Below are 20,325 nucleotides of genomic sequence, written 5' to 3'. Positions count from 1 at the left end.
CAGGCTACATTTTATCATCCGTTGATTATTATTGCCAACAGTTAATTAAAATGTAACTAAAAATCAATGCAAACTTTTTTCCGGCCTTTAATAGGCTATAGCCTAATATTAGTCGATAGCCTAATATAGGCCAGAAAAAAGTTATTACATTTTGTTAATATATAAATGTGCCTTAAAGGTGGTAGGACTAGAAAAAACCAAATTCTTTAAAAAACTGTTATTATTTCCCATAAACTTCTGAAAAATTTTAATTTATTATAAAAATTATCTGACAATTTTTTTTTATTGATTTATCTCGCCTACCCATACTTATATAAAAAAATAAGCCATAAAAAATAAGGAAATTTCAAAACACAATATCACAAAACATGATCAATGAATCACAATGAATTTTTGTTACTTTGTTCTTCAACAATAGATAACTCATTTGAACTAAAATGACATTAAATCTTAATAGTATAAAAAATATGCTTTATTTATTATGTATGCACTAAATAAAAAAACCACATTGAAAATTAAATACAAATAATATACAAAAAATACATTTATTTATAATAAGGTTTTAGTTCAAATGATTTTTATATGTATACTGAAGGTACTCTGAAAATTTCAAGTAAATTGAAGTTTTCTAACCTAAGATATTTGGTTTTGAAGTTACAAAATCATTCAAAAAATTAGAGTTCAATCAAACGCAAAAGAAAATTTTAAAATGTATGAAAATATATATACATTATGTTTAAAACCCTCCTGATACATAAAATGATGTTTCATTTTGATGTTTCATCTTTTTTTTACTTTTTCACTGGACTTTGTCTCCATGCTCTTTACACGTGAAATATTTTGTGTATAAGAATCAGAGTTTGTAATAACGCTTGATGCTCCAAATAAAAGTAAAACATTTTTAACACTTTCAGTACCATCATTCAGTGTAAAATTCCTGAATAAACTCTCATTTCAAAAGTTCGTTTACAAACAAATATGCTTTTAGGGAAACGAGACCAAACCAATGCATTAAAACTTACATTTGCATTTTGGGTCTGCCCATGTACACGTTTTAATAATAATTCTTCATTTGATAGATCTTTAAACACTGGTTTTAAAAGGTTATCCATAATGGTAAATTAATATGTTCTTTATACTTTAAAGTATTATTTAATTTGTCATATTGGTACTAACTAGTTTCGGTTCTTGGGCAAAAACAATAGCAAAACTCTTGATTTCAATATCCAGTACAGTGGAATAAAACAGCCCATATTGCTTTTTTCATGAAACAAATGTTATTTGTGTTACTTCTTGTAGCTAAACTATAATAATTTTCCATACTATATATCACATCTTCTGTCAGTTTATTTTTTTCACCTAGTGGAACTGACGTTAACTTTTGAATAATTTTGTAGCCGTGTACCCATTCTTATTTGTACATGTGCAACAAACTAACTTCTCAGGAGTTTTTTATAGTTTTTATAGGGATCAGATTTTATTACTTTTTAAAAGATTAGCTACATACATTGACCAAGAAGGTTGTTTATGATTTACGCGACAGGCATGTTGAGTTTTCTTAGAATTGTATTTGTGTGAAGCTTTTTTAATTTTCCATATTCTACAGCCCACGCCAAATTTTGACATTGCTTCATAATCAACGCACTTATCGCCCACAATTGCCCTTACAAATCCGTTAAGAGAGGTATGGCCGCGTCATTGCCGTGCATCTTCAACTTAACATGTTTCATTATTGCTTTATTATCATCAGTATGGTTTACTTATATTTTAGTTGTGACACGTTTTATACTTTCTTTAGCAGTTTTATCGTAAGCTTTTGATATTTCTATATTTAGTTTTCTAAATGGAGTAGCTGTTCAACAGTGTAAATTCATACAGCGACTAAAATTTTTCATTGATATATACCCTTTACCTATTTCTCTAAATCCAATTGTCATTCTTGTGCTTGCTTCAAATGTTTCCTACCCTGGGCTGTATTTCCATTTAATTTACTACTCCGCTTAGAAGTTTATAAGTTTTTTTTTGGCCAAACCCATCCACTCAGAAAGGTTATGAACAATTGTAACAAGGTTGTAGCAATTTGGATTGCTACAACCTTGTTACAATTGTTGATCTAACACTTTCCACGACATCAATTAAAATTGAAAAATTAATAAGTATAGAATAATCTTTATTCACAATGACATTTATTACTTGATTTTTATTAATCATTGGCAGTAAATTTCTTGTACGTGCACAACTTGAAGTTGGAACAACATTTGGACTTATTTGGAGTGCTTTTCTGTTTTCTTTCTGCTGAAATTGTATAACGATTTCCATCCAAAATTCTTTTCTTTTTTCATTTTTTTTACATTTCGAAGTTTTGCTTATTATATATTTTAATGTTATTTCTTGAAGCACTCATTATTTATAAAACTAAAATTCTGTTCCACGTTTTTAGAACTTTGCGTTTTGATGGTATGGTAGGATGGTGTTTTGTTGAATAATTTTTCAGAATTTTACATTATCATAGAGTTTTTTTCAAAAGCAGAACAGTCAAATGTTACTGTTTTTTTAGTTGTTTTTTTAATTAGGAAACGTTACAATTTACAAAATTTTACAGTTTAGTTGTTTTTTTTAATGAGAAACGTTAATATAAAATTTATTGACATTTAAAACTATGTTGCATCTCCTTAGCTTAATATTCTATGCTTTTGCTTATGTTAATTCATTTTTATGAGCATGCCAAATTTCAAGGCTTTATTTTGATCAGCGTATTCCCTATATTTACCGGCACTTTTGGTACCTAGTTTAATTTTTTTTATACCGATTTTGGGGAAATAAGGGCAGGGGGATTTAAGGAGGTTTGTACGATGATTAATATTTGTTTAATATATAAATGTAAACCTTTTATATAATAAGTACGTAACTTATTTATATAATATTAAAAAAAATCTTTCAAATTATATTTTAAAAAATTATGTATTCTATTATCCTTCTTATATAGTGACTTTAATAATAATATCACAGAAGTCACTACATTATTTTTTGACTTAATTGATGACCTCTGTTAGTAATACTTTTACTTATTATTATTAGTCATACTAAATTTATTATTTAAATATATAAGTTTATATAGTTCATAAGAGTCACTGATTTAGTTAAAAATTAATAATGAATTATAAAAATAAAATGTATTCGTAATGTAAAAATATAAGTTTATAAGTTATATAAGTTATAAAAATATAAGTTTATAAGTTATATAAGTTTATAAGAGGTCACTAATTAAGTCCAACAATAATATATTTTGTAAACGTATTAATAATGTAAAAGTAATAGTATTACTAAAAGAGGTTATCAATAAAGTCTATTAGATCTAGTTCCACTTGTAGATTTTACATTACAGTTATTTGTTATTATAAAAAAGCTTCTACGTTAATAATATTATTATTAATCTAGATTTATAATATGGCATCAAATGAAAATGATATGGAGAAGTTGTCTTTGTCAGAGTCTGACAAAGCCACTAATACCTTTTTTAACATCAGTTAGTTAATTTCTTTTGTAGTTTCTATAGTTCTTTCATAAAATTTAGTGTACTATCTTTTAATGATATGAAGAATTCATATTATTAAAAGTCAATTATTGTCAAAAGAAAAGAAGACAGAATTTTTATCATTTCAAACTGGAAAATCGATAAAACCAATTTAGAAGTTATTGACTATTTCAAAAAATTCCAACTTGCAGCTGATGTTATATCAGGAGAGTTGATATTTTTTTTAATTGACTATGTAGTTTTAAATATTCTTATATAATGAACTGTAATAATATTAGTTTTATGATAAATTTTTATTATACATAAATAAAGCTAAATGATTTGATTAAATGTATGATTGCGGTACATTATTTGTATATATACAAATAATGTACCGCAAGTGGTGTGACTTGCAAAATAGTTACAGCAAGTGGTGTGACTTGCAAAAAAGTACCTGCAAGTGGTGTCATTTGCAAGTTTGGTGCTGCAAGTGGTGTGACTTGCTTAAAGGTAACAAGTCATTCGAGGTTAGCCTGCACTACTAAGTGACCGGGGTTGTTATTTGACCGGGGCTGTGGCTGGGTTTGATAATACATAGCCGGGGCCGGGTTTATGACTGTGGCTGAAATAAAATTGATAGTCCCTATAAATATATTATTGTTATTTAAAATTCATGATATATTTTATATAAATATGTATATCACCATCATTATCATCACGATCTACTTTGTTCTTTCCGGATGATGAACATCTTAAACTTTAGTTCCCAATTTCAATCCCATACAATATAACACTATGGATGCATGTAGTGTATATATTTCCTTTAACGATGGCACTTTTGCTGTTAGGAGTGGAGAAAATAGAAAAAGTAAAACATGTCTTGGACAAGTTCCGAGATACATCTTACTTTTGCTCCTAACGACTCTTCTGCTCCACTAGCTAATTCGATTAGATCTCAATCTTCAACATAACAAAACTTAACAAAACACATCGAACTTTCCAGTGCGATATATTTCAATCTTCATGTGGACTTGATACCTTAAGTGCATTTTCTTTACTCAAAACCAACAATATTTAGAGTATCTTGTGTTCTGCTATATCTTTTGTGAATCAATTGTTTACAAATTCTACAAAAAATGTTTGATCAAGCTCCTTTTTTTAAAAGGTTAACTTCTAATATTAAATTTTTGAATTTTAAAAAGGAAAATAAACTAACAATAATACAGGCTAGCCTTTTATCATAGGCGCGTCTACGGGTCTTGCCTGTCATGCACAGGCATGACCTGCGAAATTCGATATAACATTACAAATTGCGGTACATAATAAAAACTTTTTTTCTTAGATTCTGATTTCATAACAAATTTTTTGGTTTTCATTTTCATGTGGACTTTTAATACCTATATATAATAATACGCTACATAATAGTGTTAGTTGTAGTGCTGTTAGCGCTGTTAGTTTCCAGGTTGCTTTTTAAGCAAAGTTAATATTTTGAGGAAATTTATAAAAATTGCTAACAATCAGGGTCCTTTACATATCATAAAATAAATATCATAAGAAAATTTGAATTAAAATTGCATTTAAATTTAAAATGTAAATGACTTTTGTAATTCGTAATAGTAATTTAAATCATTACAATTACATAATTAAACTTTACATTTTAAGTATTTATTAAAAAATTATTACATTTTCAAAATATTTAAATATAAATTGCAAGAAATTGATAGACAAATACTAGAACATAATTGAATTTGTTTTTAGTAAAGCTATTTTAAAAATTTTAAAATTATTAAAAATGTAAAAAAAAAATTTTAATTAATAATATAAGTAATAATATTTATGTGATAATATCGTAATTAATTGTTTAATTGCATTTAATAATTGTGTCTTACTTTTTTAATGTCTGATTTTTCTAATGTTTGGCATAAACATAAACATTGGCATTTACATAATATGTCTAGAAAAAAAGTTTCAAAGTTAGTATTTTAAAACTTTTGTTCAATAGGAAGTCAATTTGTCTAACTTCCTTATTTTTAACTGGTATACAGAGCATTCATTATAAATCAGTCATTGTCTGTGCAGATAGTTTAACACTGTTGTTATAGCATTATAAAGTAAATGTGTCTGGCTTATTTTTATTTGACTGTTATAAAAAGAGCAACTTTTATCATCCATATGTTATTGAAGCCACCTGCAAAAAGATTTAGGTTTGTTAAATTTATAGCAATTTTTTGTTAAACTTAATGTTTTTATGTCTGCTATTACTTTATAATTTATTTATCTACCAATACCTCTATACTTCTTTTCTTCAATAATTTTAATCTTTTTCTATTAAAGTTATTAGTTAAAGTAATAATAATAGTAAAATTAGTTATTAAAAAAGGAAAATAATTATGTAAGTATGAAATCTATAGCAATGTCTTTGTCACATGTCTTAGCCATTTTTTATTTTTTTATACATTATTTTTTATTTTTTAAAAGCAAAATATCTTGCTTTTATATTAAGCTATGATAAAACTTATTTGTTACAAATACCATATATTTAAACTCAGTTTAATTAAATTCAATTTATTGTAGATAATGGTGAAGAGAGAAGTTTCAGCAGTCTCATGAGAAATTTCAGCAAGACTCTATCTCATGAGAAGTTTCAGCAGAAAAGCTATGATAAAACTTATTTGTTATGAATATCATATATTTAAACTCAATTTAATTAAATTCAATTTATTGTAGATAATGGCTTAAAGAGAAGTTTCAGCAGGACTCATTTCCCATGGACATGTTGCCAACGGGGGTCCAGAAGTTGCTGAATGTAAGATATGGAGTGCTGAAATTAAAAGAGGAGCAACTGGTGCTCCTTCTAAAAAATTTTCATCAAAATCATTATGGATTTGCAGTCAAAACACAAAGATGAGTCAATAAAAGAGTATAACATGCAGTAAAATCATTACTAAATGCCACAGCATATGCTATCACTACTGATATTTGGACTTCACCAAGTTATAGCTCTTTTATGTCATTTACTGCTCATTGGATTACAGAGGACTTTAAAAAAAAATTGCAGTTCTCAGATATATTCCATTCATAATATTTCATACTGGTTGGAATACTTCAGAAGCTTTAAAAAATATTTGTAAAGATTGGGGACTAAATAATATTCATTTTGTTATTAGAGACAATGCAAGTAACATGATTTTAGCAACAAAACTTTCTGGTTTTGAAAGCATAGGCTGCTTTTGTCATATACTACACTTAGTGGTACGAAACTCAATACATGAGCGTCAAAATAATGCTGACAAGGTAATTATGTTCAACTTTTAATATTTGTAAAGTAGTGATATTTTTTTTTTAAAATCAGTATATAGTTTTTATTTAATCTAATTTTATAAAAAATTTGTTTTTTAGGCTATATTTACTCTATTTTAATTTATTTCAAAACTGTTCAATTCAACTTCTTAACTTTTTAAATTACCCTGTAAATCAAAAGTTATTGATAATTTTCTAACTTAAGTCTAACTTAATGTTAAGAAAGCTGGTGAAAAAATTGCAAAAACCAAAAAAAAAGATATATTAACTAAGTAGCAGAGCCAAGTATATATAATATCATGATACTTGATTGTAAAACAAGATGGGTAAGTACATTTTTAATGTTGGGTCGTGTAATGCAACAAAAGCAAGCTATTAAATTTGCTGATGATGATGTTGAATTAGAAATTATCTCGGGATCAAAGGTAAATGATAAAGATTAAAAAACCAGCGTTTTATAGTTTATAGTTACATTAACTTTAATCTCATTTATTTAGTTGACTTCAAATGACTGGGATCTTATTCCTAAAATTTTATCAATGCTTGGTCCAATAGATAATGCAAGCAAAGTATCAAAAAGTGAAACTGCCCTAATTTCAGATATTATCAATTTGACCAAAAAAATCAAGATGGAGCCTTTTATTATAACTCAAGGAGGAATTGGAACCATGAAAGAAGTTTTACTTGAAAAATAGCACAGTAAGTATTGTCCTTTTTTTCTATAAATAAATTAGTAATTATTGTAAAATTTAAAGTAACTTTGAAATTAAAAAATATTTAAATGTTAGGATTTTATTATCACATTACTTTGAGTTGGATACTTAATTGAGTAATGATTTTTTGTTAAGTTATCTTGAGGGAAAAGACAATTTTTTAAGTTATCCAAATATTGAAGAAAATAAACTATTGACAGTAGCTAAATTACTTGATCCGAGATATAAAACTGCAGGTTTTCAAAACAAATTTTCAAAAAATGAAAGTTTGTTGTACCTTATGATTAGTCAACTAAGTAAAACTGATATTCAAGCAGAACTGACAACTAGTACTATAAATCTAGAATCAACAGCCGAACAGTTAAATTTATTAGTCAATATATATAGTCTATTAAACCATATTGATTAATTATAAACATCATAAACAAATATAAAATAAATGTAGTTTAATTTAATTTTAAAAATAAATTTGTAGACATCTTTTATAAAAAAGATTAAGGAGTACATAGTAAACCTGAAACTGAATACATTTCAAATAGTTTTTATGGATTTTTTCATATAATTTAACAATTAAATATTTTCAGGTTTGCAAATCGTCATTAGTTAAATTAATGTGGGAAATAGTTTTAGTAGACGATGAGTCAGATAATGAAGAAAGTGATAGATTTTATCTAAACGCAACCACAACTAACTGCTACAATTGAGCTTCAGAAGTATTCAAAAATGAAGCGAATAGATATTTCGGAAAATCCATTATTATATTGGAGTCTCATGAAAAGCGAGTTGCTAACGCTAGCAAATTTGGCAAAAGTGTATTTATGTTCACCCTTCAGCTCAACAACAAGTGAGAGGAGTTCAAAGTTAATACAAAAAGATTGGATCAGACTTACAACAAAGAATGCTGAAACACTTTTTTATTATAAATATATTTTAAGGGCTCTTTCTTATTCAACTTTTTTATGTGGATTTCCTGAAGACTTCATACCACCCAATTCAAAATACTACGATGTCTTGGACATTGAATCATCAAAATTAGAGGAAGAAACTTAAATTGTAAATTTTTATGAATTATATTATATTTGTAGATATTATTTTTGTGACTTTTTCTTATATTTTCTTGAACTTTCATAACATATATTAACTTAAAATCCAGCCTCGGCTAATAACCCCAGCAAATAATGTTTTAAGGCCGGAGCCAAGTTCGCAAAAAGCTCTGTTTGTAGCCGGGACTGGGGCCTGGTCACTTTCTAGCCTGCACATGTCAACTTTTTTATTCCTTGTTAGTTTTCACATGTATTACACTGTTTAAAAAATTGTTTGAATAAATATCGAATGGATTTTTTTTGAAAAATGAAATGAAATTTGTTGTATAGTCTTTCACATTACAAAATGCTTTAATTTTTTAAAGTTTTTATACAAAATATTTGAGACATTGAATAATTCTTTCACTAGATTAGATAATCAAAATAATGAAAATCAAAACAATAACTATTATTAAATTTTATTATTAAAATTTAAATATTTATTCATTTACTAAAAATCAAGACAAATTAATTACAATTTCATTTCAAAGCAATATTTAGCTTTTCATTTTCTTTTAGATTTAAGTGGGAGGTGGTTACAATGCTCCATTTACAAAAAATATGGATACTTTGACGCATCTTCTAATATGGTAAAGAAATGTTATACTAATTTCTATTATTTTGAATAATACTAACTTAAATTTATAAAAAATTGCATTTATAATTTATATATTTGTTCGTTAGATTAGGGAAGCGGGGGAGGGGAGTATTATACGTTCCTCACCATAAATCAATTAATTATGTTGCAAAAGAGTGAAATATAGTTTTTGTATTTTATATTAGATTTACTCATTTTAATAAAGATAAAAATGTTTATATTTTAGTATGTTTATTAGTGGTTATTTTTGATAATAGGCTGTGTTAAACTGCCATCCACCCTTTACTCAAAAATGCACCTCATATTTGGCAATGGTCTAGTAGCAAGTTATTACAACTTCTTGTATATAATAACTATTTGTAGAATCGTTCAATTTTCATAATTTTCACCATTAAAATACAGTACTAAAGCTCTTTCCAATGATATATAACAATCTAGTAATTAATTAATTTAAATTTTCATGTAACATACCTATTTGAGGTAAAATCTAAAAAGGTTCATAACATCAAAACTAAACAGCATGCAATAAAGTTTCTACACAAAACTGCCGATATTTACAATGCTCCTTCAGTTAACGACCTTTAACAATTGCACATTTTTTGTTTTTGATAGAAATTTTGTTTTAAGGAACTTTAAGCAAAAACAACGGATTTTGTTGAAAACGGTAAACTTTTAGCAATTTAATTTCCTGTTTTTCCGTTTTCCGTTTTCAATATTTTAAATTAAGCAAAGATTTTGTATGTTTACAAACTTTAAACTAAATATGGTCTTCTTACGAGAAATATAAAAAGTTATTTTACCCGCTTATAGCCAAAATGAGATCTCAGATAAAGAGTTTCTATTATTGCATGATATAAATTCAAACAAGAATTTAAACTTTCCATATCAGAAGTACCACCAATTTAAATAAGATTCAATGACGGATGCTAAATGCTTCGCAGAATTCCAAGAATTACACACGTTTTTGAAACAACATCAAAATGGTTTTTTCCGTATTAAACTACTTTAGAACGGCATAACAACAAGGGAATCATCAGCAATTAAAATCTTGTTGTAGATACGCTTCCGTCGTGTTTGTTTAAAGCCCCAAATGTCAAGGTAAAAAACTGTTTTTCGTTGCTGAGGGCGCAACTAAGGACTGATCGTTGTATGTAGTTACATAAAAACTTTAAAAACTAAATATGTTATAATTTTTTTTTTAATTTATAGTACATGAAAGCTAAATAATTTTTCTTCAAAAATTAAAATTAAAAAAAATTTTTTGAAAAAATTTTCATATTATTTCTATATAAATTTTGGCGGCTATCTTGATTGGATTGAAAGTAATACAATATTAACGTACACAAAACAAATTAGTTAACAAATTTTAAGTTATTTTTCTTATAATAACGTAGGTTTTAAATTTGTTGTTGTTTGTGTTTTGTTTACTGACAGAAAAGCCAAAGGTTGCTATTATTGATAATATTTTGTTGTCATAAATTATGTTACTACTTATGTTTGTTGTAGTATGTATTTTGATGATTTGCGGATCTAGGGAAAAACGAACATAGGCAGCTTACGGGCGACACAAGGCCAATTGGTGCCACAAGAATAAAGAGATAAAAAAACTGGGAATAAAAGGGGTTGTGGTGGTAATTTTAATCAATATCTCATAAAAATAGTATTTTTTTTTTAGTTTTGAGATAATAATTTTTTATCGTTAACAAGTAAAAATTAATAAACGGGGCTGTGGTCTTAATAATCTTAGGATGAGTGAGAATGTTTCCAAAAATTAATAAGCGTCTCCCCCCCCCCCCCCCCTTTGTATTAAGGACTCGAGAGTAGTTTCTTATGAATTTACTGTTTAATATTAAATTTATTTGTCTAATATTTTTGCAAATGTTTAATATTCGAAAATTCGAATACTATTCATTATTATTCGGTAAGTAATAAACGTTTAACATTACTTAATGATTTAACTTAAATAACCTTATTATTGTTTAGCTTAAATAACCTTAATAGTTTAGCTTAAATAAATGTTTTAATTTTAGTTTTTCATTTTAGAAGACGTCCATACACGTTTTTTTTTTTAATAAGAAATCAGTTTATAAGAAACTTGTACTACACCTTTTCAAGATGTAAAAAAATGTTAAAAATTGTAATTGAGAAAAGTATAAAGAATACAAAATTCTTTGTATTTTGAATTTTGTAGTCCTAATATACCTTGTAATTTAAGGCTGGAAATAATAGTATAATATCAATAAAATATAAAAAGTCATGAAAAAGGCATTTGAGGTTTAGACAATAACTGGAAAAATCCAATTGAGTGTCAATTAAAACTTTCTTTTATTTTTGTTTGCTAAAAATTTAGTTGAGATTTCAGATGAATAAAAATAAAACACAAATAATTTATTTACATAAAAATTTAAAATTTAGATTTAAACAACATCATTAAAAATCATTGCAATATTCAGTTAAGAACCAACTCGGACGTCTTCCATATTTTTTTTTTTTTTTTTTTTTTGTGTATTTTATTTTCCAGAATAATATGAACAAGGTAAATTTACAATGAATATATTACTGGTAGGACTTCCAGAAGATCACATGATCTTATCATGAAGCCCTTTACAATCTATATATTAAAAAATTCGTACATTAAAAAATTACATATGCGTTATAATACTCTTCAGATGTCAAGCAAGTTTAACATAATATTTTATAATATAGGTATATAACATTCTCAATATTGAATGTTATAATATAAAGTATTCAATATGTTTTGTATAAATTATATTCTTCATACAGTAAACAAAAATAATGTATTAAATCATACAAACTTGAAATACTAAAAATAGATGAATATATTTTGTGTTGAAAATATTATTTTTTTTAACTTCTTTTTAAAGGAAGAAAAAGACCACTTGAAACAAAAATCAAAGTTAGGTAATACTATTTTATTCCAGAGAAATGGACCACGATAAGAAATACAAAACTGGTTTTTTGTATTTTGCAAAAATTTTTTTTTGCAAAATGGCTCTTGAATAGTTTTACTACAACGAAGTTCATATTTGTTTTTGGGTTTCAAATTATAGAGATTTGTAAATACACTAGGAAATACATTTTCTTTACATTTAAACATAAAACATAAAATATTAAAAATATTTAGTTCGTATATATTTAAAACTTTCATTTCTATAAGAAATGGTGTTGAGCTTGAAAAGCGATTTGCAAAATTAATTATGCGAGCTGCGTGTTTCTGATGCCGATAGAGAGATTTAAGTTTGGTTTTGTGAGCGCTTCCCCATATAATATTAGCATAGTTTACATGGCAATGAATAAATGAATAGTATAGTTGAGTTAGTTGTTGATTATTTAGTATATATCTAGCTTTATATAGAATTCCAATGCTTTTAGCAACTTTCATGGAAATATTATTAATTTGTTGATGCCAAGATAAGTTTTCGTCTATCATTACTCCTAAGAATTTTATAACTTTTTTTCTTTTTATGATTGTATTGTCAATTAATAAGTCAGGCAAGATATTTTGGATTCTCTTTTTTTTAGAGGTTGGGTAAAAAAGTTAAAATTTTGTTTTATCTGTATTCAAATTTAATTTTTTTTTTCTAAACCAATATGATATTCTTTTTAGTTCATTATTCATTTTATTAAAAAGTATATCTATGTCTTCGTGCGACTGAAATAAATTCGTATCATCCGCAAAGTTTACGGTCGTTAAGTTAGAAGCTTTGTAAAGATCATTTATGTATAATAAAAATAACAGTGGCCCAAGTGTGGACCCTTGGGGGACACCACATGTTATATTCGTTATTATTTGCGATGAGGATTCTTTATTATAAACATTATGTTTGCGATTACTTAGGTAGCTTTTGAACCAATTTAGGATTTTATCTATTACACCATAGCTCTCCAGCTTTTTAATTAAAATATGATGATTAACAGTATCAAAAGCCTTTGACAAGTCAATGAATACGTCTAGTGTAAATTGAGAATTCTTAAATGAGTTGGCAATACTGCGCAATACTATATTTAAAATCGTTGCGTAATGCGTGGTCGTATGTTGTATAGCGCGTGTACATTTGCTTCCCATTATTGTATTTTTTGCCGCAGTAACAATTCTTATTAAATACCGCATTCGTCGTTCCATAATCCCAGCACCGAATTCAGGTGGAATAAGAATAACATTTTTAACGTTTATTTTTATTTTAGACCAGATAGCTTCCATTGGGTTTAACATAGGGCTGTAGGTTCCTAATCCTAACAAATTAGCCCGTGAATTTTCAAACACCCTTGCCAAACGAGTGTGACATGGAGCATTGTCTGTTACGACGACCAAATCCTCTAAATGATTCCCGGATGTAACCCACTGGTTAAACAAAGCCAACATCCACTCGTTACATGAATCTGCTTTAAATGATCCTCTGCGAGTTTCCATCATGATGACATTTGTTGTTGATATAGCTGCAATCAAATGTACGCTTGCACCTTTTAAAGAAGATACTTTCATTATTGCTCTTTTCCCCTGTTTGGCACGTCCTCGCGTTTTTAAGAAAAATTAAAATTTGTTTCATCCAACCAAACTATCTAATGACCATTTGTGATGTGTTCGTTAATGTTCCTAACATATTTAGCTCTTTTTTCTTTGTTTTCATTACTATTCATTGTAGTAGGCTCCTTGTGCACTTTTTTAAATGAAAATATTCTGCCTTCGAGGTAATTGGCAATTGTGGTTGTGCTAATGCTAATATTAAATTGTCTTAATATCCTTGTATTAATGGCCACCAATGTCAACTGACAGTCACTTTCAATCCATCTTAGTGTTTCTTCGATTTGATCATCGGGTAATTTTTTTGGTGTATAACTACCTCATACAATAAAATTTAAATTTCCGCTGCGCACCCAATTGTATGCTGTCTTATATCTGACACCAAAAGTTTGTGCCAGAGTCACCCAATAGTCGTTTCGCTCAGCACATTCAATTACTCTACTTCTATAATTCGATGAGATAAAACATAATGTTTTCTTTCAACTTGTTTAGTTGTATGTATTTTGTGTCTACAAAATGGACAAGGTGGTTCTGGTTGTTCCAGAAGTGGTTGTAAGTAAATTTGGTGAAATAAATGCTTGCACTGACGACTTGCACGAATTTAATAACAGATTTTCTAGTCATAGTGTATTGATAAATAACACAACGATTTTTTAGTTCTGTTACTGTATTACTGTATTACTGGTGCATACAAATGCTGAATTAGATATTATTAACTTTAAAATGCTGTCCTAGAAGATCTTTTATAATGACCTTTAAGCTTACATTGAATTCGCAATTACAAATAATGTATTCACATCTACATATTACGATTTCTTAATTACTACTTTTGTTTTTCAAAATACATATTGCGATTTCTTATTTACATGTTGGGTTTCTCAATTATATTTTAAAATTTCTTAACTATATGTTGTGTTTCTTAATTACATATTGCGACTTCTAAATTACATGTTGTATTTCTTAATTACATCTTACTTTTCTTAATTACAATTTTCAAGTTCTCAGTTACATCTTAAAAAGGTGTAGAAGCACCAAAATTTTGAGAAAATTTTAGTACTTAGTTTCTTTTCAATAAGTAACTTATTAAAGAGTTTAAGAAATATTTCCTAACTTTTCTGTTAAATTTCACATCATGTTACACTAAGCAGTATTTACAACGCAGCCGCTGTGTAGCGCAGTGGGAGCGCGCTTGCCTCAGAAACAAAGTATTATTGGTTTCAAATTGTACCTTTGGACAAGTTTTGCAACATCGTACTGTGAGGGCTTCTTGGGGCACCTAAGGGGTCATTCATAAATGATGTCAGTAAATATAGGGGGGGGGGGAGGGAGGGAGTGCTGGAAAGTTTGACACTAATTGACAATGGGGAGGGGGGTGTTGAGGCCAAAATGATGTCAATTTAAATTATTTTTTTAGTTTTAATGAGCAATTTTAACGGTACTAAATGGTATAGAAATGATGTTATGTTTGTGGAGAAATTAATATTAAATGTGAGGAATTTGATATTATATTTTATTAAATCATTTATAATATAATATTATAAATTATTATAATAAGTTTTCCAGAAACATTAAATAAATAATAATTACTAACGTAAATAAAAATTACTGTCGTTTTATTAATATATTACCATTTGACTGCGAATCAAATTATGTTAGAAATATTAACTCTTTGTATATAAAATTCACAATCGTTATTCGCTCCCAAGGGGATTATAAAATGTGGTTCAAAGTAAACTCATAAAAGTAAACTCATAAATTTGTCATTTTTTGAAATTAAATTTCAAGTAAGTTATTTAAAATACGAAACTCTAATTGCTTTCTAGTTGATTGTAAAACGTGATGCAATGCAAACACATAAAGTATATTGAAAATTCAAAACCGTTATTTCTCCCTAGCGGGTTGAAGAAACTCTTTTAAAAAGCTTGCGCTAACGATGAGCAAAATCATTATTCTGATTGTGATGTAAACAATACTAATAAATCAATATTAAAATATGGATAAAACATCATTACTTAACTTATCGATGGTCTCCTATGGAACTGCTCATCCTGATGAAAAAAAGGCTAATATCCAGAAGGAAGTCCATAGTATATGGAATTCATTAAAAGAAGAGAAACTGGTACATAAAAATCTTGAATCAAGAGCAATGTATTTAACCAATTTACTTAATGAAAAGGCAATTAAGTTCAAGAGCAAGCAATTATCATTTTGGGCCAATACTCCAAAACAGTCTGCTCCCACGTATACTCCACTTAAATTTTAAAAGAATCCCTCATAGTGTGTTGAGCCCACCAATGAGCGATCTGTTATTGATGATCAACAAAGTGCATTAACTTTGAGTTTATTGACCACAAAAAATCAAAAAAATGCAAGAACAGTGGCTCAAGATTGACTTAATTCTGAGCTTGCAGCTTTAAATTGTGAAGTTGCTGGACTGAAGACTAGAAAGAGAAGTGTATTCATTGCTGAAGCTGAAGAGGATGATTTGAAAAAGAAAAAGAAGAAACTAGCTCATATATGTAAAGAGCTGGCCAAAAAAAAGTATAATCAAGTTCAGCAGAAGAAAACTGGAGAACTGAAAAAAGCAAGAATGGAAGAAATCTGCTTGGAGCATCCAGAAATCAAAGAAAAACTAAAAACCAGAAAGAAACCTGGTTGACCGTCATTAGAAGTAGGTCAACCTCTTCTTTTGAAGGCGATTATGGATATTGCTGATGAAAGACGCTGATGAAAGACGTCGGTCAGAGGTTCCTCGGGTAATGATAGCTTAGCTATGTTTGTTAATATTGTATTTGTTAGAATTTTACTCTTAATTAGTACTTGCACTATTGTAAATATCCTTCAAATGCTAACAACTAATTTCAAGATTTGATTTGAATATAATTTACGAAATAAATCCCGTTTTCTGAAAAAAAGTTAATTATATCCAAATATGTTTCTTTATTATTTGGAGCATTAAAACTCTCAACGAATTGACATCCGAGATGAACAAAATTAGATTTGCAATCAGCAAGAGCGCCCTCTATACTCGTATATTTCAGAGAAGTTACGGAACATCAGAAGGCAAAAGGCACGTCAAAACAATCCCTGTTAGATTGATCAGTCCTCAGAATTAATCTCGTTTAAAACATGTTGACGGACTCTTTTGCAGTTCAACTATAAAATATGTGGAAGAAGTTTGTTCTATTTTTGGACCTACCTACATTGCTGTTCGATCAGGAAAACACTTATCCTCGACCGCCTTCGCTCATGGATTAGACTTTCAGCGGCGCTTGGATATCAAAGAATTTGACTCTATTACCAGAGATCCTCAAACTAATATGGTTAAGTCTGCCGTTGTGTTTAACGTTTAGCGTCGAACATTACGGAACTCATCTTGGTTCTCAAGGTAATTACATTGACAAAAGCTAATTTATAAAAAAATTAGTAAAGTTTTTAACCTATAATAACCAACATCTTTTTTAATCAGGCAGGACAATAGATGAAAATTTAGAAAAACAGAACTTTAGTTTTGCTGGACAGGCTTTGGCTGATATTTGGTCTGATCTACAAATTGACGGTTATCCAACCATTGCAAAGTATACTGATCCAGACAATTCAGAGCTAGTGTCAAGGAGCCTTTTATTACAAGATCAACGTTGGATTGCCGATCATCTTCGTACAAGTAAATATTTTATTCAAAATGTGAAAATCGTTCTTATTGTCGGACTATTAGAAGCTCTTACTTTACTTTAATTAGAGCAAGATTTCTTCCGCCACCTGTCCCTGTCAACCGAACGAGAGACGAACTCAAAGCAGTAGATGTCTCAGAAGGAGTAAAAGAATTGTTTCCATCACCCGTCTTTATGATCATCGCATCAAACATTGAAAGTATTCTTCCTCGTACTACCAAAGGGTTTCCAAGTTGCCGTATGATGCGTATTGTCCATCAATTCAGTGTAGCCCAGCTGATAGAATCTGTAAAAAGTGCAATATCTACTTTGCCTCACAAGCTATGCTGAAAAAGCACGCTTCTATCCATTCCTCTGCTATAACACTCCCTCTATTCAAAAGGGTCCAACCTGTTTGTACTGCTGCCAAGCGTCAGACAGAATTTTTGGCAGTCATCGGCTTGCAGAAGAGTTCAGAAACTGCTGAATGGTTAGATAAAAATGAAGTTGACGCAACGAATTTGATTGTACCTCAAGAACACGATATCTTTTTAGAGCGCGGAGAGCATTCACTACCTATTGTTTCAATCGATGATCACTTCAACAACCCATGGGAAAATTATATTAAAGATATATAATACTATTTGCTTAGTTGATTGTTTAATGAGATATCGACTATTATATAATATAATTTGATGAGATCTTATATAAATGTATAATTTAGTCAGAAAAAAATCATTGGTTTTTAAGCATTTTTATTGTTTTTTAGGGGGGTAGTACACAAAAACTGACATCATATATAACGGGGGGTTGGCCAAAAATTGACAGAGTTTGACAAAGCGGGGAGGGGGAGTCGAAAAATTGAGAAAAAACACTGACATCATTTATGGATGACCCCTATATGGAAACATGCTTTTGGTAATATGGAATATGGAAACATCCTTTTGGTCTATTTCAAATAGTAACCAGACTAGTCTATGGATAGACTTACAACACAGACATAGACAATTCTGTATGTTGTAATGGACACAACAAATGTTTAATTTTTTGTCCTTGTTGTGTCTATCAAGTTTTTGATGGTGTCCTAAGATTGCTCAGTTAAAAAATAATTTTCACTTCATAAGTCTACAAAGCATAATTTTTTGTCTATTTGGTGTCTATGATTTTGTCTAAATTTACTTGATTTCATAAAACCAGAAATATTGATTTGACAAAAAATTAAAAAATGAACTTCTGTTAGAAAAATTGTATTTTTAATTTTGCGCTCGTTTTCAGTTTTTGAAACGATGCTGCAGTGAAAATTTAATTACTCGTTATAAGTCCAAATTATATATTAAATAGATCTTCTATACCTCATTAAAAAATCGAGATTGTTCATTTAGTGTCCGTTTTTAAAATGATTGTCTAGAAAGACAAACATTTTTTATAGACAATTCATTTTTGATAGTTGTAATTAAAATTGTTGCAATTAGTGCTTTGTCGAAGTCTATTTTTGTCCTTTTATAATAAGGCCATTAGAGATTGTCTGGTTGCTAATTTCAAAGCGCTTGATTATTCGTAAATTAATTATGTTAATATATGTTAATTAGTTAGTTACTGACAAAAAAGTCAACTTTCGATTTGGAAATAACCGCAATTACAAACGTGCGTGTATTTTGTTTATTATATCCTAAAACACTAAACTTTAACATATTGATGTTTTAGTTTAATCATACATCATTAGTTGTTTTTGTTGTCTATTAATCGTTAGAACTAGATATTTGTTGTTTAAACTGCTTTGTTATTGTTTTGATATGTAAAATTTATTTGGATATTAACAAACTTGTTTATATTATTATAATTAAAATTATAATAAATATAATTATTATTTATTGTTATTTAATCAAATACAAATAAATAATCACCAACAAGTTAAATACTTTCGCAGTTAAATATTTAATTAAATCAAGGTTCTAATGAAGAACAATGCAAAATAAGGAATAAAAACTTCACTTAGTATTACTTTGATGTTAACTATTGATAGTTAACATAAGTAATTGACTTATCAAGAATTATCAGTAAACGCAAGTGTCCCATTTTCTGGGATTATATATAGATAGCTAGTAGGATACAGAGAGGTAGATAGATACTGCATTGTAACATTTAAAAGAAAAAAAGGTCAACAGAAGGTAACATTTGAATCAAGTTGCTTTAAGGTCTGAAAAGAATTTGTTTAAAAGATTGCAAAAGAAAATGTTATTTTATTTTATATGTACTCTAAAATGACCTTACAATAAAAACCAAGTGATGTTTTTAGAGTTTTCATTTTAGCAAGTGGCAGGTAAAATGCCTAGATACTTTCTTATTCAATACTATACTGTTACACTCTCTGACAAGACTAATTTTCATGTCAGAAAGTAGAACAGAGTTTTTGCTTAAGTATTGTAAGAACCTTTATCTATCATGCTCTTGTTTAGACTATTGGATTGCTAAAACAGTTTATCAGTTGTTTTTTTTTATTAGTAATGTTTTTTTAACTCTGTATTAATGATTTATCACCAATGTTATTAATCAAAAGGGCAAAAAAAAGAAAAACATATTTTAAATGCTTTAAATGCAGTAATTATTATTTTTTTCTCTTTTATTTTACCTTAAAATACAATTTTTTCCAATAATCAACTATAAATTTACATAAACAAGGTTAGGTATATTACATTAACAAGGTTAGGTATACTATATATAGTTAAAAACTAGTCAATCGGGTGATACCTAAAAAAAAAAAAGTATTAAATAAAACATAAAGAAAATTTAAAAAAAGTTATAAATCACAAACTTATGGTTGGTACTTAATTATATGTAGAGTAATTAGTATTTTATTTTAATTTTGTTAACATATTTAATTCTTATAGTTTTGTTAACAAATTTAATTTTTCAAGTATTTAAGTT

At 28.0% G+C, this 20,325-nt stretch overlaps 1 protein-coding gene across 1 annotated transcript in view; it reads right to left on the bottom strand.

The window, feature by feature from the left end:
- Positions 1-2,319, bottom strand: part of LOC136080403 (E3 SUMO-protein ligase KIAA1586-like) — a 4,254-nt gene extending 1,935 nt beyond the window's left edge. Inside the window, exon 1 of the mRNA XM_065797020.1 lies at positions 2,096-2,319. Coding sequence (XP_065653092.1) covers positions 2,096-2,319 — 224 coding nt within the window. The remainder of the gene's footprint in view (positions 1-2,095) is intronic.
- Between the last annotated feature and the right edge of the window lie 18,006 nt (positions 2,320-20,325).

Source organism: Hydra vulgaris, chromosome 05 (assembly GCF_038396675.1).
Source record: "Hydra vulgaris chromosome 05, alternate assembly HydraT2T_AEP".
Classification (NCBI taxonomy): domain Eukaryota; kingdom Metazoa; phylum Cnidaria; class Hydrozoa; order Anthoathecata; family Hydridae; genus Hydra; species Hydra vulgaris.
Note: the sequence above shows the minus strand (reverse complement) of the source record. Positions and strands in the feature narration are given on the sequence as shown.